The sequence below is a fragment of the Tauraco erythrolophus genome, chromosome W, assembly GCF_009769465.1.
Source record: "Tauraco erythrolophus isolate bTauEry1 chromosome W, bTauEry1.pri, whole genome shotgun sequence".
NCBI lineage: Eukaryota > Metazoa > Chordata > Aves > Musophagiformes > Musophagidae > Tauraco > Tauraco erythrolophus.
This window is the reverse complement of record NC_141497.1, coordinates 7,420,317-7,444,799: the sequence shown is the minus strand read 5'-3', so window position 1 is coordinate 7,444,799 and position 24,483 is coordinate 7,420,317. Positions and strand designations below refer to the sequence as shown.

Genomic DNA, 24,483 nt, shown 5'->3' with positions numbered 1-24,483 from the left:
AAAAAAATAAAAGGCATTTCCTATGTCCCACCACCTCTTCACAGCATGGATAACTCAGCTGTGCTACTAATTTTAAACAAAAACCGAACTCAAATTATAAGATAATTAAACTGAAATTTCTCTTAACAATATTGCTTCTATAGCTTTGGCATAAGCAATAGGGGTAGGTGACTCAAAAGATCAATATATTTTAAGTCTGCAAAGCATTCAATATTTCAGTTTCACCACCAAGATTCATCAGAATTAGTGTTGGTCCTGAACTGAGGTTAATTTACTGCTCCTCTGTGATATGCTGCTTTTCTTCATTCAATACTATTCTTTCATGTAGTATTTCAAATTGTCTACAGATTGTGTTTTGAGTAAACAGTTAACAGTGGTACAATCAGATTCAAAGATTAGAATTCATACAATAGTCTACTTTGTTCCTATTTATACTGTTTCCATTTCCACAGAAAATGCTGTAACAGTTCTGATAGTTATATGTCAAGAAATCGTTTTACAGCTTTTCAACCCATTTCAGACTTCATAATTTAAGTCTATGTTTAGAAATACGTCTCTGAACTGTAACACAGCTAGTACATTAAATACCACTATGCATCCCTAACATGAGAAAATAGAAAAAATAAAATATTTATAAATTTCTGAAAAAATGAGGCAGCATTTATGGAGAACCAGTCTGGTAAGGGAAACATTAACTTTTATGCATATGATAAAAGTTGCCCTTTTTTATTTTTAATGCATTCCAAAACATAGAGATAGTGTATGTGAACATTTCCCCGTCCATTTTCAATAATACATTACAAATATGCATGGCACACTACATACCTGGATGATGTTAAGAAAATAGATGCTATCTAAATCCTATTAGGCATAAGAAGGCACCACTGATTTGTCCAGACATCACTCCGTCTGTTTTGTTCTCAATTTTAGCATTTGAGCCAGCATTTCTTTCTGATGAGCCTATCCAAACCTACTTCTGTTCTGGTTTTCTCACCACAAACAACACACATTCATAGTAGTATTTCATCATGGAGAGTTCATTCACAGTGTATGTTGACAATACAGATTCTTTCTCCACCTGAAAGTAAAAATCACAAGTCTTCAAAATACTTTCTCTACAGGCACTGTAGAAATTGCTCTCCATAAGAAATTGCTATATACTTTCTACCAACAGATTTCATGGTCCATCTACACATGTTAAAAAAAAATCCAAACAAAAACCACCAACCACAATGAAATTTAAGAGTTGCAACACAACTATAAACATTTAACTCTCTTAGAAGTCTAGCCATTAAATTGAAGTACATTTAAGGTAAAGGTTTGTATGAAGTAGTTAATTCTGTTTACACCAATACTATTCATTCTGAATTGCAGCATCATCTTACCTCTATATGGAATCCATACTGCAGTATAACATTTTTTATATCCTCATAGCTTAATTCTATAGAAAGTTCATTTGCCAAGTTTTCAAAATGGTAAAGGAGGGGACCTACAGTACAAAGACACAATGGAAATAGCTATTAAAAACAGGCAAAACCTTTTTTTTTAAGTAAGAAGTACATACCAAAAGCGTTAAGAATGCTAATATCCAGACCCACAACATTCAAATACAGACAAAAAAAAAACACCCAAACATATTTCTGTCACTCAAATATAATTTTTATAATGAATTTCAGTCTAGCATCACTGCTCTCTACAGAATAGGAGGTAGGACATGCTGTGGGCTATTCAAGAGTCATGTTCATGTTCTGTGACTGCCCAGGTCTGGTGCAGTGACTGACTGACCAATTGCTACTATACAAAATGTTTAATGCCCAAGTTTGGTCTGCCTTTCCCTTACCATGGCAAGAGTTTTAAGTCTCCTTTTAAGCCAAAGCTCTTATGCCTTATTCTACTTACGAACATAATATGTTGTCTAATTTGTACTAAGAAAAATAAGTAGGATGTATTGACAGAATAAGGTCTATTTTCTTAGAAAACCAACAAAAAGAATACAGGACACTACATTTGTCCAACTTAAATGTGTGACACGTTAATGTGAAACTTGGCACTGGGCAGCTTTGCTTCTCAATTAAAAAAAAAAAAAAATCACATGGTGTTAACATGATTATAACTAATGTACATCTGGACATATTCTGAACAGGCCTGAGATAATTTGAAAGCTCCAGCAGGATTTTCAGCACAGACACTTTCACCCCCACAACTCTTTTCAGGTACTAGGTGCCTAGTATGTGAGGAAACAGAAGTCGAGTTTGCGGGAAAAAAAAGACTGGTCATGCTTACCTACATTTATCCATATTCCTCCAGGCTTTAGTATTTTCCATATTGTATCAATATAATCAATAACGTTATGTGCTGTATCTATAAAGAAGCAAGTTGCTATGCAGTCCCACGTATCTGCACAAAAAGAACATATTATACAGATATTAGTTTCAATATTTCTCCCCCATGACAATGTATCATTTAACACTGATCTTTATTTTACACTCAGTATTTACTTCAATTAACAATAAGAGTTGAAGACTTCCCATGTTTACCAGAAACTAAATGCAAAACATTGTTTTACATAAATGATGGACAGTTGAGTTTGGGTTTGTGGGGTGTATATTTTGAAAAAAATCTTAAGTATCAATGCATACATATCTATATGTATTTTATGAAATAATTCTTTTAATACTTTGTTTTATAATATATAAGTAATTTATATTTTATATAATTACTGTAACATATATTATAATATATGAAAGCCTAAACATGCTAATACTCACCTGTTCTATGAACTTCATTACCACAAATGTTAAAAATAGAAATGCAAAAATACCCAGCAGCTTTGGGACACTGGTTATGTTAAAACCCAGAACAATACAAGTCTGTACACTAAAGCGTATTTTTACAACCCATGTAACCTTAAAATATTTTATCCGGTATCTAAATGTTTCTCTGATTGTTTTTTACTAGCGTATTTAACAAGCAAGATCTTTCAAGAACTACCTTTTAAAGCATGAGTCTGTTTTTGTCTAAACGTGCATCTCTGAAATTGTAAAAGTTAAAGTTCTGTAAACTTGGAGAAAAAAAATAAAATCACCAGCATCAGATATCCTAACAAGACAGAATCTGAAGAATATTAGCAATTATATAAGGAAGGCATCCTAAAAGAAAATATCTGGAAGCCTAGCTGCACAAAAAAGGGGCAGATCAAGAGCTAGTTATTTTTCATCAGAATGAAATATGGGTCCAACAAGGGCAGAAATGGGGAACTGGAAAACAAGAGTCCTTGGCGATAATCCAATACTATGTGAGGGGGGGAAAAAAAATAATTAGTGACTTCTAAATAAGCATACTTCGTGTTTCTTATTATTTGCTCTACTAAGACCTGAAGTGTTAAATATTATACTACATATGAAAGAAAAAAAAATGGATAAGTGCTATTCTTATGTGGCCTGCACTTGGGCCACAACAACCCCCTGCAGCGTTACAGGCTTGGGGAAGTGTGGCTGGAAAGCTGAACAGCAGAGAAGGACCTGGGGGTGCTGGTCAACAGCCAATTGAACATGAGCCAGCAGTGTGCCCAAGCAGCCAAGAAAGCCAACGGAATCCTGGCATGTATCAGAAACAGTGTGGCCAGCAGGAGCAGGGAAGTGATTGTCCCCCTGTACTCAGCACTGGTGAGGCCACACCTGGAGTACTGTGTCCAGTTTTGGGCCCCTCACTTCAAGAAGGACGTTGAGGTGCTGGAGCGGGTTCAGAGAAGAGCAACAAAACTAGTGAAGGGTTTAGAGAACTTGTCCTATGAGGAGCAGCTGAGGGAGCTGGGACTGTTTAGTCTGGAGAAGAGGAGGCTCAGGGGGGACCTTATCGCTCTCTACAATTACCTGAAAGGAAGTTGTAGGGAGATGGAGGTCGGTCTCTTCTCCCACGTTATGAATGACAGGATGAGAGGGAATGGCCTCAAGTTACGCCAGGGGAAATTTAGGTTAGATATCAGGAAGAATTTCTTTACAGAGAAGGTTGTGAAGTATTGGAACAGGCTGCCCAGGGAGGTGGTGGAGTCCCCATCCCTGGAGGTGTTTAAAAACCATGTGGATTTGGTGTTGAGCAACATAGTGTAGGGACCCTGACAGTGCAGGGTGAATGGTTGGACTTGATGATCTTGAAGGTCTCTTCCAACGAGACGATTCTATGATTCTTTGATCAAAGAATAAATGTGTAATTGGTATGTGCTAAACAAATTCATCTTCTGCAGATTAATTCAACATTAGGTTAGTCATACAAAGACTACTTTATAGCTGCAATGAAGACAGCACGATTAATCTGATATCCCCAGGAAAAGTAAGGGTATTTGTACTTATTGTAAGTCTTAATCTTTAATAATTATCATCCCCATAATGTGCCCCCCTCAAAACACTTGCTACTTGACAGTCAATAAGCATATATTTGTTTCATTTATAATTAACTACTATCAAAAAAGTTTGCTTTGCTTTTACAACAGAAAATTAATTAACAAAAAATACTTTCTTTCACCCCGCTAAAAAAAAAAAAAAAGCATTAATTACATTGTTTGCTTCCTTAACATCACTTTTTTAAAAATCAAGTAAATATTTCCTTAACTTTGCCATATTGTCTTTATTCTGAAAGAGACTACTGCAACAAAGATCTGTTAGGCAAGTAGTTAGCTACAGCAAATATATTATCTGTATGTTGGGGTTTTTCTTTTTAGTTTTTTTTTTTTTAAAAAAAAGCAAAGCTGATTTGGAATAAGAAAATCTTGCTATAGTTAATACTTTTTTTTTGGCTTAATGATTCCAGATACAGTTCCACTCTATTTATAATAATTTCTTATTGTATCATAACAAATACACTAAAGACAGTTACATGGAAAGACTAAATATTTACATTTACTCACTACACTCAGAGTAAATTTCTTGAAAATCCCCTGCTGTCATAGAGAAGTTCGAACCAGAAGGAAGACTGTGAGGGTCAACATCAGGGAAATAAATTGGTCGTATCTGATCAGCAGATCTCCTGTTATTGCTAAACTGATGAATCCAGGGATAAAGCTTAAACGAGTTAATTTCAGAGCATCTGCAAAACATGAAAGTCAGAACAATTCAGTTTCAATTAACTGTTTATGTACCTAGAAATGCAGGTGTCTTGAATATAAAATGATACATAAAAAGACTTTCACCAACATCCACTGTTTTATTGATATAGTTAATGCTAAAGCTAGAACTTTTTTTAAGGAATTTACTGAACCTGATTCTTTCTGTGGGATGGATGAAATTTGTGATTCAGTATATCCAGAAAAGCTAAAGCCTTTTGGAGTTGTCTTTTTTTTTTTTTAATTAAAAAAAGAAACAATAGTTCCATGCTTGTCTTAAGTTTCCTTGGAAATATTTGTTCTCGTTCTAGACTCTTCTGCCTTTCCTAAACCATAATCACAGGGGTTTCAAAGCACAGCAAAACAAAAGCATTTTTCAGATGCAAAATGAAATTATACATTTAAATTTCAGAAGATTAGTAAATTGCACCTTTTCACAAAGCACAGTAGCTTTTCACTAGATGCCATTTTAAGTTCATAACATCTGGAGTACTGCAATTATGCTAAGCAAACATTTTTATTTATTTGTGGATTGACATGATCAACTAAGTGAATGCTTACTCTAAGAAGTGATGAAAATAGGATTAAAGTATAAAAAGCTTTTCCCAGTCCTGCAAACAATTTGTAATTTATAGAACAAACAACAACAAAAATTTTCTCTCAAATATTCATAAGCACTGCTTCTACTGAAGGGCTGTTAGACTGAGGCTACCAAGTCTGCTCTGAATCTCCACCTGCAAAGCACAGCAAGTCAGCAATCAGCTGCACACTGGATCAATCCCGTTGCACAGAAGAGAAATGAGACCACCAAGATCAGGTGTCTCCTCCACCACCCTGGCATCTCCCCTCCCATCAGATGTTAAAGGGATGCAATGTGTCATTGCGACTATAGGCCACCTGAAAATTTTTGTATGCTTTCCAGAAGCAGGAAGACTGATTCTGCTTCTTAAGTTTTTGTTCTTCCAAAGAACACATAAGAAAAGAAGTGTGTCTGCATATCACCAGTGATCACCTCTGCCATCTGTCATTATATCCAGGACTCATCTAAACACAAGAAAAATATACCAGGTATATATAGAACTTCATCTATTAAAAAAAAAAAAAAAAAGCAGCAGCAATCTTCCATGCAAGGATAGCAGCAGCTTTGGAGCCATTATATCTTAACTCCTTCAGAGCCACTTTATTTTCAAATTGGAGGTTCCTTAATGGAATAATGCACTTTAACCAATATAGTTTTTCAAAGCTGTGTTGATTAATTTCAAATATTCATAGCAACCATAATTATGCCTTGACGCACTTCTATGTTCACAACATACCAAACTATGACATTTTATCCACAATAACAAAAGGCATCTTTTTTAAACATATTGAAAACCAGCAGATATCACTTTGTGTAAAGAAGATTTAAGTCACTATACCAAATCTAGAAGGCCCACTGGAGTAGTAGACTTGATATTCATGATTGACCTTGGTTTATTTTTAGGAAGACAAAGTACTAAGAAAGAATCCAGATCCAAACTATAAGCATACAATAGCAAAACCCTCGTGCCACTATCAACTGAAAATAAAAACTGATTAGGAATCATGTCATGCTGTTTAAATGGTAAAATTAAAGAGAATTTTCAAAAAGTTATTTCATATTTAACTTTAAAAAAAAAAAAAAAAAAAAATCACAAAAATACCCCCACACCAATAAACTAAACTAGCATTTCATTCAAAGCTGTTATTTTTCTTCCAACATGGAAAGCCCTAGGCACCAACTTGGTCCCCTTTCTGGATAAGTTAAGAAAGAAAGAGAAAAGGAACTGTAGCTAAACACTTATTTACAAAATCCTTCTTTCTTACCATATTCTTCCTTAACTGGTATCTTCAGCTCATTGTTGTTTCTTCCAGTTCCAGGAAGGCAAACATGTCAATTTCAGAAGGCTAACTGGGAACAGTCACTTAAGACTAAAATGATAGATCTCAAAAGTCCCTAAAACCTTCTTAATAAACATCCCAAGGTTAAATATGACAGAAAGGAATGTCTGCACCTCAACTGAACTGACTGAAATTAAAAGTCAAGTTAGCAGTTATCTGTATTGTCTTTCATGATAATAACAAAACTTGTAATCGATAACTTGCCCAGGAAAGATGAAGGTTACAGTAGCTGAGCAACACTCAATTTTACTACCTAAAATTAAATACTGTTAGCAAATATAACACATATATACCTCTTTGCTAAATATATTTTATACTAATAGGAAACACCACGTGAATATTAGATGCTAAAAATTATGAAGTACCAGAGTAAGCTAAGCATGAATTTGCAGGAGAATTCCACATATGGGACAAAGACTCCATATGTAAGGAAGACAAAAAACAGTTAACATTCTGGTTTCAACCAACATGACAGCTAACCAGTGCTGCTAAATAGAGGAGCTAAATAATTTTATACTGCTCTGAATAATTTCAAAAGTTCTAAAGAATGTAAGAGCCAGTAGGGTTGTATAGCTAGGGATAAGAAAAAACATGACCTCCTCCTTTCAGTAGCTGCAAGGCTAAACTCTAACATGCAATTCCATCACCAGATGATAAGAAGTTATGAATAATGCAAGGAAAGAGCAAATAAATCTATAGTAAATACCTATTTCCATTATACTGACCACTACTGTCTTAAACAGACATGCAGTAGCCATAACAAACTGTCTCCCTCTTGGTCTGCGTTTGAATGGTAAACAATAATAGATTTAGACTAAGAAAGTTGGGGCTGTTCAGCCTGGAGAAGAGAAGGCTCCGGGGACACCTTATAGCAGCCTTCCAGTACCTAAAGGGGTCTACAGGAAAGCTGGAGAGGGACTTTTTACAAGGGCATGTAGTGATAGGACAAGGGACAATGGCTTTAAAATGAAAAAGGGGAGATTTAGATTGGATATAAGGAATAATTTTTTTACAATGAGAGTGGTGAAACACTGGAACAGGTTGCCCAGAGAAGTCGTAGATGCCCCATCCCTGGAAGTGTTCAAGGCCAGGCTGGATGAGGCTTTGAACAACCTAATCTAGTGGAAGGTGTCTCTGCCCATGGCAGGGGGAGTAGAACTAATGATCTTTGAGGTCCCTTCCAATCCAAACCATTCTATGATTCGGGATCATCTTTTTGTTCCCACACCTAGCATAAGGGAACAATAGTCCACAAACAGAGCTCCAAAACACCATGATAGTAAATATTTAAGTGTTTTCAAAGGCATATCATTTCATACTTGCCCACCCATAATCTTCCCATCCTCATTCTTACAAGAACAATTACATTTTACTACCTTCTCCAAGTTCACTGAGACCGATAATTTCCAGTACAAGTGACAGAACATCAAATACAAAAACATCACTCTAAATTAAACCTACACAGTGAAATTTATGTTATTGCCCTACATTCAAATTTAGTACCTGTTTAATTGTAGAACTACCATATTATTCTAACTATTACTCAAGTGACAGAACTTGCTTAACAAGTTGTGCAGCATGTTTTGTTGGTTGCTTTTAATGTAGAAACAGTACCTTACATTTTACTATGGAATATAACTTTTTCATTAATAGGTTTCCTCTGTTACTAATCACCATCACTAAGTTTCACGCATATCTTAATTAAGCCATATTTGATACCTTAGATGTGCATTTTACAGAAATACATAAAACCTATTCAAGATTATGCAGTAAGTCTGTGGCAGAGTCCAGAAATCTCAAGTCTCGTAACTTAAAAGCCAAGCTTGCTACTATAAGCCTAATGACTTACCCATTAGACTCAAATACAATGCTTCCTGCTCCAATTATCCTCGTTCATTTTTTCATCAAAACCCTCTAAAAAGTAGTTTTCTATTAGGACTTACAAATCTATTTGAGAGCTTTATTTATTCAAGTTTTTCCTCATTTATACTTTTGCCTCCCTAGTACCCATAGGTTTCAAACAGCAAGTAAAACATAAGCTATGTACCTGTTGAGTACAAAGTTAGAAGAAAAGAGCATAAAGAGGCTCCATTCATTTCCTTGGCAAGCATAACCGAGCATAGCTATTTCCCATGCCAATCTACCTAGCCCAGCACCAGGTACCAGGATATTAACTTTCGAGAAATCCCTGCAACAAAACAAAAATAATAGTTAAGTCTTTATCACATATCTCTTTAACAAAAACATATTGTGGTCCAGTCCAACATTTTTTTCCCATATGCTTAGATGTTATAATGTACTTCCTGTATGACATTACTTTTTAAAAGACAAACCAAGCCAGTTCTGATCAGATCACTTAAGTGTATAAAGAAAAACCCACAGAAAAGACTCAAAATAATATTTGCACAGAATAAAAGTACTTACACCTATGTAATCCTTATTCAGAGTACAGTGCATAATTAAGAAAAATATTTTTCTAATAACTTTTACAGTTATCAAGTTAAAATACACAAGTGATATGCAGAAAGAATGAACACGATCACATATCACCATTTATTCTTCTATAATGTCTAGAAATCAGAAATGCAGTTTGTTGGGTTTTTTTATTGAGTATAAAATGATGTAAGAAAGTATTTTGACAGCAGAACCACAAAGCAAACATGAGCTCATGAGCAACTCAGATTCTAAAAACTTGAAAATAGTTAACTTTTCAGCAACTGTGGGTTTTTAAATATGCTGTTCACAGATTTCACTCAAGCACATAAGCAAAATAGGATTTCCTAAACCAAAGTACAGCATAATTCTCCACCCCTTCACTTCCCATAATTAGACATCAAGTTGGAGACTACAGGAAGACAACCAGCAGTTGTGTATTTACTGAGAAATATAAGCCAACCTTTCCTACCTTCCAAGTTGAGCAACTAGTAAATACAAGAACTAAGAATCTCAAAATATTCTCCTCTTCCAGACAGAAAATTCAGGAGGTACTCAAAAGCTGTCTGGACATAGTCTTATGCAACCTGCCCTAGGTGGCCCTGCTTGAGCAGGAGGGCTAGACCAGATGACTTCCAGAGGTCCCTTCCAACCCCAACCATTCTGTGACACTGTGAGAAAAGGCAACATATACATATTCTAACTAACCAGCAGTCGCATCAAAATACAATACAACCTTCACTATTAAAACAAGCACAGAAAAAAAGCTGTACACAAAAAATCCACTGTCAAAACATAAAAAACCTCACAAACAGAATCTAGCTAAAACTATCTAACCAGCTCACTGAAGACTCAGAAAAGCATTTATCTGAGCAGTAGGGACACAGATGGCCAAGGCCCATTTTCATAGCAGCTATGTGTTAGCTGTGACATTGAACTATATCTTAAAAATCAGCTAAAATAAAAGCTGGGAATTAGAACTTCTAACAATTAAATTGCACAGAAGCTACTTTTTTAACAGCTAGACAGTCATAACACAATTTAGGAGGCTACAAAGACCTGCTTTCCTATAGTAAATACATAATAGCAATATTAAATAAATAAAAAAAAAATTAACTGCCCCGCACACAACCCCGATAACACCAAAGGTTATTCACAGTGAAATTAGCCTTAAACTAGCAAGCAGCAGAAGGGTTTCTAAGCCACAGATCAGAAGTGTTCTAGTATTGGTTAGGGGTCCCCCAAAAGCTTAAACATCTGCAGGGCATAAGGGGAGAAATATTGGCCTTCTACACCCCCTGGTGTAGTCAGGGGGTGCAGGCAAAGACAGGAAAGAGGGCTAACATTGTACTGTCTGGCATACATTATGAGCACTGCATTTTGCAGTTTGATAGATTTTCAAGTTATAAAGTCTAATGTCATTCCTGAAGATTTTAGCATGGTATCATTTTTTAAAGGAAAAAAATGCGTGTGATGAAAATATAGGCTTTATACCTATTGTGCTTTAATAAAAGAAACCTAAGGGTGCTGAAGGGGAAAAAAATATATAGAATAGTTCAATTGGAAAGTACCTACGACAATCATCTAGTCCAACTTCATCAAAAAGAAAAATATTAATGTGTGCAATTGTAGACATACCTCATTTTCATAAACTAAACACTGCAATTCAATGTTATCTACTCAGAAGTAGTGATCAGAAATATACACCTTATACACAGAAGACCAGTGGAAACATCAGCATAGAATCGCTGTGGAACCTGTAATCTCATTCTTTCCTGAAGTCTTATAACTGTAATTAATGTTTGTAAACTTAGATAGCAAACATCCAATGTTCAGTACAGTGTTTTTCATTATTTTACTATAATTCTATTTTCAGTGATATTCTGAAAATATACCTTCATTATTCTATTTTTAGTTAACTGCTTTTCAAATACAGTCAGTTGAGGAGCATTTGTTCTGCAAACTTGGCAGTTTAGGTTTATTTACATCCATTTCAAGACCTGCAAAGGCTTTTGTGGACCAAAATAACACCGAAGGCATCACTTACTGGTAAATCCAATGTTTCAAGTGGAGTTTAGACTAAAGTACAAATTTGTATGAGATTAAAAACCCTGAGAGGACAAATACATTTTATGTCAAGTTAAAATTCCTGTAAGACAGAAGCTTTAAGGTCACTATAAGTGTGCATGGAAAAAGTATACTCAAGCTCAGCCTTGAACAAGCAAGATACATTTTTCAAATAAAAAGGAAACTAAAGTACTAGTTACTTCTTTTGGGCTGGCCTGGAAGTATAACGAAGATATAACCGATTGCTGGATTAGATGTTAAGATTTAAATTTTAAGTTATATTGGTTCCAGAGGCCAAGTTAATACATAAAGTGTTCAGAGAAAATACTTAAACATTTATTGGCTATGGAATAATATCAACTAACTTAAAGGTTTAACATTTCTTTGGTTCCTTTTGGACAAGAAAGTGTAAAGTAATCCCCCTCAGTACACTCATCTAGTTTTCCAACTTTACACTTACCCATAAAAATGCTTAGTCACATTTCATCAAGAAATAAAACCATATGTTTTACTATTTTCTCCTACAGAAAACAGTGATCATGGTCCATTTGGGTCAAAGAAATTCAGAAGGCTTGATCAAAAATGTAAACAACTCTAGAAAGACTGTGACATGAAACACATGATGAAATTTCAAGTAATGCAGGAAATCTATTGCTTCTTCAGGAAGACCTTTATCTCATGGAACTTCACTTAAACTGCTTTGTCCAGCCTACTAACATATTCTGTGCTAAACAGAAGCTCTATTTCTAGTGTTTTTCCTGGGTAATTTCCTAGCTAGGGAGATTTCGTTAAAAAAAACGTTTTACTTAAATGTGTAAAAACTAAACTTACTGTATTTTTTTTTTCTACAATTGAAGATTCTTGGATGTGTTGCATCAAACAAAGGAAAAGTATTAAAATTTTATTTTTCAGTGTACTGCAGAAAATTCATATTCAAATAAAACATCTTAAGTGACGCATCCACCTTAAGATAAGTTAGCCCAAAGCAAAAGAAAACAAGCAATCCATCTGACACATCCATTTGACCATATCAAAATCCACACCATGTTCTGCCACCACTAGCAATCTCCACTCATGAAAATTAAGAGATAGCTAGTGGAAGGTATTTTCAAATTGGTACAAGTGAATTATTAGTAATCACTGAGAACAAAGGAAAACCACAATAACTCCCAGCTATATCAAATCTAAGCTCTGATCTGTCATGCTTATAAGCACAAAGCTCACAAGTGATGTCAAAATACACACAGTATTGGATAATTTTCCCATTTAAACTGGAATGTACTTCATGATAACTGGGCTGACTAAATGGCAAAAAAACATTAACTATAGAATTCTTACAGCAATAATTTATTCCTAGATTCTACCAGCATACTTCTACTTTAAAAACCTGTCATGGTTTAACCCCAGCCAGCAACTAAGCACCACACAGCTGCTCACTCATTCCCTCACCCAGTGGGATGGAGGAGAGAATCCAAAAAGTGAGAGAACTCGTGGGTTGAGATAAAGACAGTTTAATAGGTAAAGCAAAAGCCCTGTGTGCAAGCAAAGCAAGGAATTAATTCGCTACTTCCCATCGGCAGGCAGGTGTTCAGTCACTCCATCATGCATAAAGGTTACTTGGGAAGACAAGTGTCATCACTCTGAATGTCCCCTCCTTCCTTCTTCTTCCCCCAGCTTTATATTGCTGAGCATGATGTCATATGGTATGGAATATCCCTTTGATCCATTGGGGTCAGCTGTCCCAGCTGTGTCCCCTCCCAACTTCTTGTGCATCCCCAGCCTACTTGCTGGTGAGGTGGCACAAGAAGCAGAAAAGGCCTTGACTCTGTGTAAGCACTGCTCATCAATAACTAAAATATCCCTGTGTTATCAACACTGTTTCCAGCACAAATCCAAAATATAGCCCCATACTTGCTACTGTGAAGAAAATTAACTCTATCACAGCCAAAATCAGCACAAAACCCCACAACAATTACTATTTTGGTAGTGTTTCTTAATAAGTCAACATAGTTATAAAGGTATGTGCACATGTGCAGAGTTTTTACAAGACTTACATTGTATTATCTGTCTGAAATCAAGGTTAAAGTTAAGCATTTGTATTATAAATTTTAAGTGCAATAGAACTACACTGAGGGTTATGAGTCTTCTTTCTTCCTTTCCCCTTCCACCAAGAAGGGCAATACTCATACTTGCTGCTGTCATAAGGGCCTTTCCCTTAATCTGCAGAAGCTGCACTCTGAGCATCTGCTTGCTAACTTGTAAAACTTCAACTCACCGAGCACCACTGGGTTAACTCCACAACCTCCTGAAGACTATTACATGAAAAGTTATCATGGACCCTGTTATGTCAAGCCACAGGAAAAAAAAAAAAAAAATTATTGTTGGCTTAACTCCATGTCAAGTTTATGATTCTGCTCTTTTCCAATACCTTCTACTAAAAACAAACTTTCTCAAATAAACAATGAATTCCACAGCATTCACAATAATTTCTGTATTTTTAAAACCAAGCCTTTTCTTACTCTATAAAAACTTTTGTTGTTTTTGTACAACAGTGTATGCCCACATAAAAGTAAGTCTTAAAATACTATTTACCATCTTTGTTTTGGAAAGTTCTTTACAATTTCACTAATGATTGGCTGGTAGCAGGAATCTCTCTCGGGCTTCCCCTCTTCACTCCAGTCTCTCACAAATTGTTTCAAAGTTGATTTTAATTTATCCATGTCAAACGTTGAAGCTGGCGTAATTTTCCCTCTTCCCTAATTAAAGGGGGGGAGGAAATCATGAATAAATGAAAAAAAAAACCCTTGAAAACCAGAAAATAAAATAGAAACAGACAAAAAGTCATGGTATTAGGGCTGCTGGGAGTTTTAACTGACAAAGTACTTACCTCTCACTTCTGAGACCAGGGCTCAAACCCAGCCCTGTTAAATGGATATGAGTTTGGTGGTCTCAGTTCAGCCCCCAAGAGACCAGGGTCCAAATCACAAAACCAACATACAGTATGGCATAACTGAGCACAACTAGTAGTTATTCAGGAAAGGATCAGGACTTCATTAGTGATGAGACTGAACTGCTCACCATAAAAAGGAGATCCTTCTACGTTACTGATGCAGCATAGAAAACACACTAGAGCTGCCCAGAACTGTACCTAGCCTGCAGATACCAAAAAAGACTTCAGTTTCCATCATTAACAGTCTTTTAAGTACGAATGCAATTTTTTGGGTTTTTTTTTTGCTAGATGCCACATTGAAAGGCAGATAAGTAGTGCAAAAATTGCACTAAATTTTACAAATGCTAACACTCAGAATACTTGGAATACCTAAAATTTAACTAATTTAGGATGCCACAACATACAATAAGATAAACAATACCATTTATGGTCAATATAGTCAACTGAAAAATTAACTTTAAAATGTAACCATGTAATTTAGTTTTGAAGTATGAAAAAGGTACATTTTAACATACATCTCCATATTCTTTGTTTTCAAACATATGAATGCAGTCATTGACAATCATCTGTAGCATCTCTTGATTATGATCAACACACTTCCGAATCTTATCAAGGTGAGGAAGGAATTGAGGAAGAAGACTCTGTTGATTATCTGGGAGAGATCTAAATTGTCTTTCTGTTCTGTTCACCCGCTCATGCATACTAGTTCTAGGAAGAAAAAAAAAAAATTAAAGTCTTCAGATATTTGGCAGCAATACATATTATAAACACAAATAATTCACTCAAAGCTACTCGAATTACAACTATCCAATTCTTTCAACTCAGAAAACAGTCAAACTTCATAATTCCTTACTAGAGAACAAGTTCTCAAGAATTTATTGGCAAAATGATTGCTTTGAGCTCTAGTTCCACATTATCACGCTCTTAACAATTTTACAGTTTAAGACGACCACTGTTTTACAGCTCACCAGCCTGTCATTTCCAACACAGGTGATCACAACCTCCAGTACATGGATCTACAAAATGATGCAACTTAGGAAACAATCAACCCACAAACTCATAAAAATAGCCATATTATTTTACAAATACCATTTAAATGGGATAGACCAACTGAATATCATGGTAACCTTTAGCTGCAGAAAAACTGGAATGTGGAGTGGAAATAGGGCAGCTGAAAGCAGGATCCTCAAAATCAATTGCTTCTGAAGGAATCATAACAGTCAAGGATAGACCATGCTGGAGTTTTGGTGGCCCCACTAAGGCATTAAATTGCCTTCTTTTAACAGCCTCAACTACGAGTAGTATGAAATTGATCGGGTAACTGATCCAGGCAAAAAAAATAACTCCTCCCTTTCCTGAAAACACTGTCAAAGACTGTATTTTTCCTCCACCATTTGAATTACTTACGTTTTCTCCTTCATTCTATAGATTTAGGTAGCAAATCAGGGGTTAGTGTGGGGTTTTTTCCCCTCCTTTCATTTATCTCATTCCTAAAAGGGCTATCTAGCACTTTTCTAACTCAACAAATACCTAGATAGCTAGTTATAACAAAATTACAGCCATCAGTGCTTTCAGACGACCTTATTTCTTCTGCAAATTTACAAGTCTTTCAAAAATCTCCCTGACAATCGACTACGCAAAACACCCTGTGCATTTATTTGCCAGTAGGAGCTACTATTATTTTTCGTGACTTATAAGGGCAACACCTCATCACGGAGCTGGGCCACATGGCCGTGTACGTGAGACAGCACGTTTCGGTTACCCGTAGTATCGGAAAGCGTTGATGATCCTCTGGAAATGCTCCCGCTCCAACCGCTCCTCCTCTGCCCTGGCTACCGCGGCCGCCGCCAGCACCTTCGACTCCTGCGGCTGCTGCTGCCGCCATTCATCGCTTGGAAGCGCTATCGCCTCCACCTCTCGCTCGCCGCCCCCACACTCTCCCAGCCACGGCAGCTGCTCTTCCTCCTCGTCGTCGTTGTCTTCTCGTCGGGGCTCCCTGCGCATCACCTTTATCGGTGAGTCTCTCTCGCTCCTGGGCCGCGACAACAACGCTTTGCGGGACACTGCACACGCAACCGACATCCTAACTACCACGGCTAATAGTCGCACGCATGCTAGCTCACTTCCGCCACGGTGAAAGTCAGCCCAGTGCGCGTGCTCAGCACCGCCCCCCACGCATTAGCCTCCCCCGGACACAGAATATCTTGAGAAGAGGGGTAATGGCAGAGATGCCTGGTGTAGGTGCAGAATTTAAACCGCCTGGAAGTGAAGGGATGAGCGTTGCCGACTGACTCTGACCGGCTCGGAGGTGTGTGCAGAAGTAGCAGGTTGCTCTCAGATTTTTTTTCTATCTTTTCGGCATTTTGTATGTATCTGCCTACCATCGATGCTGTTACTGGCCTAGCTACGATGCTACGTAGCTACTATTAGTATCGGTTAATTTCTGCAAGGACAGTTTGACCAGGTCAACGAAAGAAACTCACTCCCCCCAAAAAATAGACAGCCACACAGACATTTTTTTTTGAATCAGTTCCCTTGTAAATTACTCGATATCCTTATGTTAGCTATCACAAGGAGAGAGATAAGTTTTATTGTGGAATAGTGCAAGTCCCAATCTGTAGAAAACTATACCTTTTTGGTATAATTTTCACACAGTGACAGTTACTCTGAAATGCTTTTGCAGCATACTTTAAGAGAACGTGTTTCTACTTAGCTGCTCTGAAGTTCTCAGCTCTTACCAAAGAGGGCCTCCCTTCTAAGGGTATAACCCCTCCTCAGTTTGAGGACCTGAAGAGCATTGCCATACATAATTATTTTGTCTAGAGGCTGGTAGAAAGTGGTAGTCTTTTAATAAATCAAGTGATGTAGCTGGAGAATGGGAGAAAAAGAAGGTTGGTGTGCTCAAACTTTTCATCTATGGAAATAGGAGCATCAGTCTTTTAATGTAAACATGCACATTTTACTCCTTTTTTTTCCACTTTTCTTTACTCTCACACTACTCTCTCATTGATGCAGCTATAAAAGTGTTTGGTGGCTGCTAAGGAGAGAAAGCATAAAGACGTTATTCCCAGTGGGGTAGACAAAAGGCTAATTGTTCCCAAGGGCACATTAAGCACCCTTTCTGTTTTTTCCTAAGATAGGAAATAGTGCATGTGACAAAATCAACATGTCTCAATTATGTACAGTGTTCAGAGTTAAGTAGTTTCTAGACTTACCTTTGAAAGTTAAATAGGGAGTAATAGTTTTGCGAAATGTTTATTCCTACTACATCATCATTTTATTTCCCTTATTTTGGCATCATAATGATCAAGGTGACTAAGAAATCACCTTCTTAGTTGTCAAACTAGTCCCATCCTTGCACTTCTCTCCTCTCTGTATATAAGCCATTCTACTTAGTCCATTAACTTTTTACAGTATAATGGTGACACTCCTATCACCACCATGTTTCTAAGCATGTGCAAGACACTCAGCAAGGATTCCCTTCAGCTACAACAGTCTAAATTTGCAGCCAGCAGAAGGTGATGCTACTTCCAAAAAACATCTTTTCTTCACAAAAGAACCACTGTCTGTGGTTCAGCTCTCCTCAACCACTTTACAGCTAGCACAAAAGATATAGCAGTCAAGAAACAAGAACCAGCTGCTGAGACAAACTAGATTTTTTTTTTTTTGTCAGGGACTGTGCCATCTTCAAAGCATTCTACCGACATACAGCATAAGTCTTGAAGAAAGGCAAGTGTTTCAGGGGAAGTCTGTAACCTTTTATAACAGCACCTGAGGTAGTTTATCTCCCAAAGAGACTCGGGAGACTTCATTGCCTTTTCCTGCTGAGTTGCTGTAGCAACTGGCAAGAGGACATGCAATTTTAGCACCACACACGAGCCTGGCCACTTTCTGCAGTCCATCCCAGGCACATCCCTGCCTGTTTCTTTTATTGCTCTTTATGGATCCATTGTACATGAATTTTCCCCTATGCCTTTTGAATCTGCTGGTACTGTCTGCCTCCTGTGACAATAAATCCCAGAAGCTCACTATCTGCTATGTGAAGTAGAATTTTCATTTAATTGGTTGATCTGTTTTAAGTGATTAAAGAGTCCCCTAGAACTAGTATTGTAGGATTTGGTGAATACTAGTTCTGTGTCCACTTGACTCACCACTTGCAAGATTTTGTAAACCTTGACCATTTCCCATCACTCTTTTCCTCTCCAAATTGAAGACCCTTTTTAGTCTCTCTTCACAAAGTAGTTGCTCCATTTCCTTGATCACAGTTGTTCTCTCAACTCCACTATGTCCTCCCTCCAGATGCAGAAACCAGAACTGCACAATACTGAAAGTGTGGGTCCACCAGTTTTACATAGCAGCAAAGTAGCACTACCCATCTTTTCCTCAATAACCTTTCATAAGATGCCTACCTAACATTTTGATTGAAACCATCAACAGTGTGGAGCAGCAAAGAATCATCTAAGATCTCTTCCCTGAGCTGTAAATACAAGTTACAAGTTCAGTACCATGTACATTTAGATAAACGACTTATATTATTTTTCCATAGATGTATAAATCTATACTGAAGCTCATCTATCTCTTTTACCTATGGAAAGATCTCACAAAACTGAGAAAGCAAGTTCCTTGCCACTGGCCTAATATCAGACTACTTGAGAATGCTCAGTATCATCTGCAAACTTGAGTGATTTCAATTGTTCATTCCTTCCTCTGAGTCACTGCTAAACTTACTGAATAAAGTCACCCAGGGACTGCCAATACTGAAATTTATCTTCCTCCTCCTCAAAGGTGCCCGTTAAGTCTTAACCCTTTGCTTCCCATCCCCTTCAATTCAGAAAAAGTTCACTTATGTTCTGCTGGAAACAATGTATCACTTGATATTTTACTCATTAATTTCTCCACATAAAAAAAAATACTTCAAAACCTTATCAAAAGGAGACCATAAGTCTACAAGCTTTGTGCAGGGATGGGAAAAGAAACAACAAAAAATTTCTTCCCTTCTCCATCCAAGTATTAGCCAGTCTCTCATAGTTGCATGCTTTCCAAAGGGAAATAAAAAAAAATACAACACTCTTTAAAGCCAGATAGTTCATTAGTGCATTAGAGAAAATGCAACTTGTGATATTTTTAATTGCAAAATAGTAATACAAATTAGCATTTGAAAGTACTTTGTCTTAATCACAGCTTTACACAACTTTAGTCTAAGGCCTCTTTCATGTTTTTCCCCCATTTGTTACACTGAGTTAGAAAACAGTAAAAACTGCATCAAGAAAAAAAATACATCTTTTATACATGCACACACACTTACATATACATATAATTCAGGTAAACCACAAACACAATCCCCCCAAAAACCAAAAAAGTTTATTTGCATTAAATATTCTATACATTTAGAAATTTGCTGGCAGATTCTAACAGCTTTCAGACTGTAAATCTAACAGTGGGAATAAAGAGATTAGGAAGAGATGGTACTCGAGATCTATGACAGAGACAGGGACAATTTCTTAACAGTTGCATGCAATGCAAAAAGAAGACAATATTCTGTTCTATTTTGAATATTTTCAAAATATATCCATTCATAAATGGAAATAACATCACACTTCATTCTGAAAGGAAGACCAGTCTTCAGTTGTAGAAGAAATTTAACTTCCCAATACTTACCCTCCAAGGCCAATAACCCATACTTTCATAGTTTGGTTTAGGATAGGATAGTTCAGTTGGAAGGGACCTACAACGATCATCTAGTCTAACTGCCTGACCACTTCAGGGCTGACCAAAAGTTAAAGCATAGTATTAAGGGCATCGTACAAATGCCTCTCAAACACTGACGGGCATGGGGCATCGACCACCTCTCTAGGAAGCCTGTTCCAGTGTTTGACCACCCTCTTGGTAAAGAAATGCTTCCTAATGTCTAGTCTAAACTTCCCCTGGTGCAGCTTTGAGCCATTCCCATGCGTCCTGTCACTGGATCCCAGGGAGAAGAGATCAGCACCTCCCTCTCTCCCTCTGTAGAGAGCAATGAGGTCACCTCTCAGCCTCCTTCTCTCCAAACTAGACAAACCCAAAGTCCTTAGCCGCTCCTCACAGGACATGCCTTCCAGTCCTTTCACCAGCTTTGCTGCCCTCCTCTGGACACATTCAAGGACCTTAACATCCTTCTTAAATCATGGGGCCCAGAACTGCACACAGTAGTCAAGTAGAGGCTGCACCAACACTGAATACAGCGGGATCATCACCTCTTCTGACCGACTGCTTATTATACTGTGTTTAATGCACTCCAGGATGCAGTTTGCCCTCTTGGCTGCCAGGGCACACTGCTGGCTCATATTGAGCCTACCGTCAACCAGCACCCCCAGATCCCTTTCTGCAGGGCTGCTCTCCAGCCACTTCTCTCCCAATTTATACTTGTGCCTGGCATTACTCCATCCCAGGCGCAGAATCTGGCATTTGTTCTTGTTAAATTTCATGTCATTGATGATTGCCCAATGCTCCAATCTATCTAGATCCCTCTGCAAGGCCTCTTGTCCCTTGAGAGAGTCAACAGCAAACTTGCTAAGAGTGCATTCAACTCCTGCATCCAGATCATTGATAAATATATTGATTGGAACTGGCCCTAGAATTGAACCCTAAGGAACACCGCTGGTGACTGGTCACCAGCAAGATGTAGCTCCATTCACTAATACCCTTTGAGCCCTGCCATCCAACCAGTTCTTCACCCAGCGCACCATGTACCTGCTCATCTCACGGTTGGACAACTTGTCCAGAAGGATGCTGTGAGGGACAATATCAAAAGCCTTACTGTGGAATCATACACACAGTTACCGTTGGGGCCCGGCCTTGATGATTTAAGCCTGTGTTATTGAAGAAGCTGGAAAACACCGATAAAGAGGATGAGAAAGAAAAGGGAGTGTGAACAGCTGGTGCAAGGAGTGTGCGAAGCTGACATGGGGAGTATGGGAAGATGATATAGAGTGTGTGAGAAAATGATGTTTAGTTTAGCAGGTGAAAAATAGCTCCTTTTTAGGCATAGCCAATAGTAAAGTTAAAATAGGTGCGTGTACTGTTGTTTGTAACCAATCACAGCTGGGTGAGGGGCGCATGGACACATCGTGGCTAGAGTAATAATCTATAAAAGCTGCCTGTATAATAATAATAAAGGTCACTCTGCTATCACATCTACAGAGTCCGTGCATTTAGCCGCCGCACCTTACTAAAATCCAGAAAAACTACATCCACCACCTTCCCTTCATCCACTAGGTGAATATTACAATTTCAGTGTCCACAGATGGAAAGGCACTGTTCCCGCAGTCGTGGTCCTCCAACTCAGAGGACCAGGCAGCCCAAAGTCTATCAGTATTATTAAAGACTGAGGCAAAAAAAAACCCACATCAAATGCCTCTGCCTTTTCTTCATCCCTATTTGTAAGGAGTCTAGGAGGGCATCTTTCTTACTTGGCTCACTGAGTACTTGTACCTCTTCGGTTGTTTCTTTCCACTATCAAAAAACAGTGAGACAGTAAAAACTCTTAATTCAGCAACAAGAAAAGCAGGTATTGCATTAAGAAATACCAGTCATGGATAACATTTTTTATGTTCTCTGTTTGTTTGGGTTTTTTTTTTAATGCAAAACTATTATCAGAACCTCTGGTGTTTGTTCTAATGCTAACAAAAAAAACCCCAAAACAACACATGTACCACATAACGAATTTCAATGAATTATATTGCAAACAGTATTTTAACAATTTGGTGAGGATTTTGAGAGACTCGGTTCTACCAATATCAATTACCACAGAAGTTCCTGGAAGAAAAGCACAGTCACTACCTATATTTGGTTTATGTGGCAAGGTTTTGCTAGTGGAGGGGGGCTGCAGGAGTGGCTTCTGTGAGAAGATATTAGGAACCGCCTGCGTGTTGGACAGAGACAGTTTCAGCCAGCTCCAAGATGGACCGGCCGCTAGACAAAGTTAAGCTAATCAGCGATGTTGGTAGCACCTCTGTGACAACATATTTAAAAAAGGGTAAAAAACACTGTGCATCAGCAGCTGGGAGAGAGGAGTGAGAATATGTGAGAAAAACAACTATTCAGACACCAAGGACAGCGAAGAAGGAGGAGGAGGAGGAGGAGGAGGTGCTCCAGGCGCCAGAGCAGAGATTCCCCTGCAGCCTGTGGAGAAAACCATGGTGAAGCAGGTTGTCCCTCTGCAGCCCATGGAGGACCCTGCCCTGCAGTGGGTTGATGTGCCCTGAAGGAAGCTGCAGCCCATGGAGAGCCCACACTGTAGCAGGCTCCTGGCAGGAACTGTGGCCCCATGGAGAGGAGCCCACTCAGGAGCAGGTTTTCTGGCAAGATCTATGACCCATGCTGGAGCAGTCCATTCCTGAAGGACTGCACCCCATGGGAAGGACCCACTGTTGGAGAAAGTTGGGAAGGACTGTATCCCGTGGGAAGGACCTCATGCTGGAGCAGGGGAAGAGCATGAGGAGGAAGGAGCAGCAGAGATGAAGCACTATGAACTGACTGCAACCCTTGTTCCTCTGCGCTGCTCAGGGGGAGGAGGTAGAAGAATCAGGAGTGAAGTTGAGCCTGGGAAGAAGGGAGGGGTGGGAGGAAGGTGTTTTTATTTTGGCTTTTTGTTTCTCACTATTCTACTCTGTTACAATGAATTGGCAATAAATTAAATTAATCTTTCCCAAGTTGAGTCTGTTTTGCCCTTGACGGTAATGGTAATTTCTGAGTGATCCAGGAAAGCTGGAGAGGGACTTTTTACAAGGGTATGTAGTGATAGGACAAGGGGCAATGGATTTAAACTGAAAGAGGGTAGATTTAGATTGGATATAAGAAAGAAATTTTTCACTCTGAGAGTGGTGAGGCACTGGAACAGAGAAATTGTAGATGCCCCATCCCTGGAAGTGTTCAAGGCCAAGTTGGACGAGGCTTTGGACAACCTGGTCTAGTGGAAGGTGTCCCTGCCCATGGCAGGGGGGTTGGAACTAGATGATCTTTGAGGTCCCTTCCAACCCTAACCATTCTATGATTCTATGATCTCTCTGTCCTTATCTCAACCCATGAGTTTCTCCATCATATTTTCTGCCTCTGTCCTGTTGAGGAGGGGGAGTGAGAGAGTGGCTTGGTGGGCACCTGGCAGCCAGCCAAGGTCAACCCACCACACTACCTCAAACCTTAATGATAATTCAAATATTAGATAAGAAAATAAGGTGCTGTGGTGGTAAAAAAAAACCAACAACAAACAACTAACACAAGCAAACACAAAAGAACCCAGTGGCACATGCTGGGGGAAAAAAAATTCTTAAAGTGTCATAAAGTTTATAAAAAAGAGTATATCCAAAGACTGTCTTATGAATCTTATCTCAGCAGTTTAAGAATTCACCACTCCCTTGTTCTGAGTGTTAGCAACACAGACCATACAAGTCCTCCTTGTCTGCTCCAATCCAGAACAATTTAAAATCATTAAAACATGATGTAAAAGGCAATTTAAGCCATCCTGGCTGATTTAGCACTGAACAGAACTAGGTAGCACTTGATCTGCTCCAGAAGCAATGAAAGACTGAAACTCTAGAACAGGCTGCATCTCTCTACCTGCATCTCTATTACTGCCAAGAAACCGACCCTGAGGCTCTGGCTGGCTTAACATCTTCAGCTGTCACTGCTACCAAAAGACACAATCCCATCTTTCCCCAGTTCTTTCTCCAAATTTTCTTCTGGTGCAGGTGTTTGCAGAGCCCATGGTTAACTACAATGGAAAATTACTCCAGCTGAAAAACAGCTCTGCAAAGGGGGAGTGTGGAGGAATTCCTTTCCGAGACTGGCCATAATATTCTCTCGGGTATGGACAATCCCTGTTTGGGCCCCAGAGCACAAGGTTACCAACTAGATTACTTTTGTCCTTCAAGTTAACTCAATGGCCTTAAAAGGAAATGTAGACTGATAGCCTGCCAAGATGCACGCCTCCTGGATGCCTCTCCGATGACCGTAGTGAGGAGACTAAAGGGATGAGCTT

The 24,483-nt window shown here is 38.3% G+C and overlaps 1 protein-coding gene across 1 annotated transcript; it reads right to left on the bottom strand.

Moving 5' to 3' along the window:
- Positions 1-677: 677 nt before the first annotated feature.
- LOC147526196 (protein-L-histidine N-pros-methyltransferase CARNMT1-like) lies at positions 678-16,556 on the bottom strand. The gene is made up of 8 exons (XM_086630184.1): positions 16,231-16,556; positions 14,984-15,176; positions 14,111-14,274; positions 9,066-9,206; positions 4,904-5,082; positions 2,284-2,397; positions 1,386-1,489; positions 678-1,078 (listed from the first exon to the last, which is right to left on the bottom strand). Exons 1-8 carry the CDS (start codon positions 16,548-16,550, stop codon positions 971-973), a joined length of 1,323 nt encoding a protein of 440 aa, XP_086486310.1. The 5' UTR covers positions 16,551-16,556; the 3' UTR covers positions 678-970.
- Between the last annotated feature and the right edge of the window lie 7,927 nt (positions 16,557-24,483).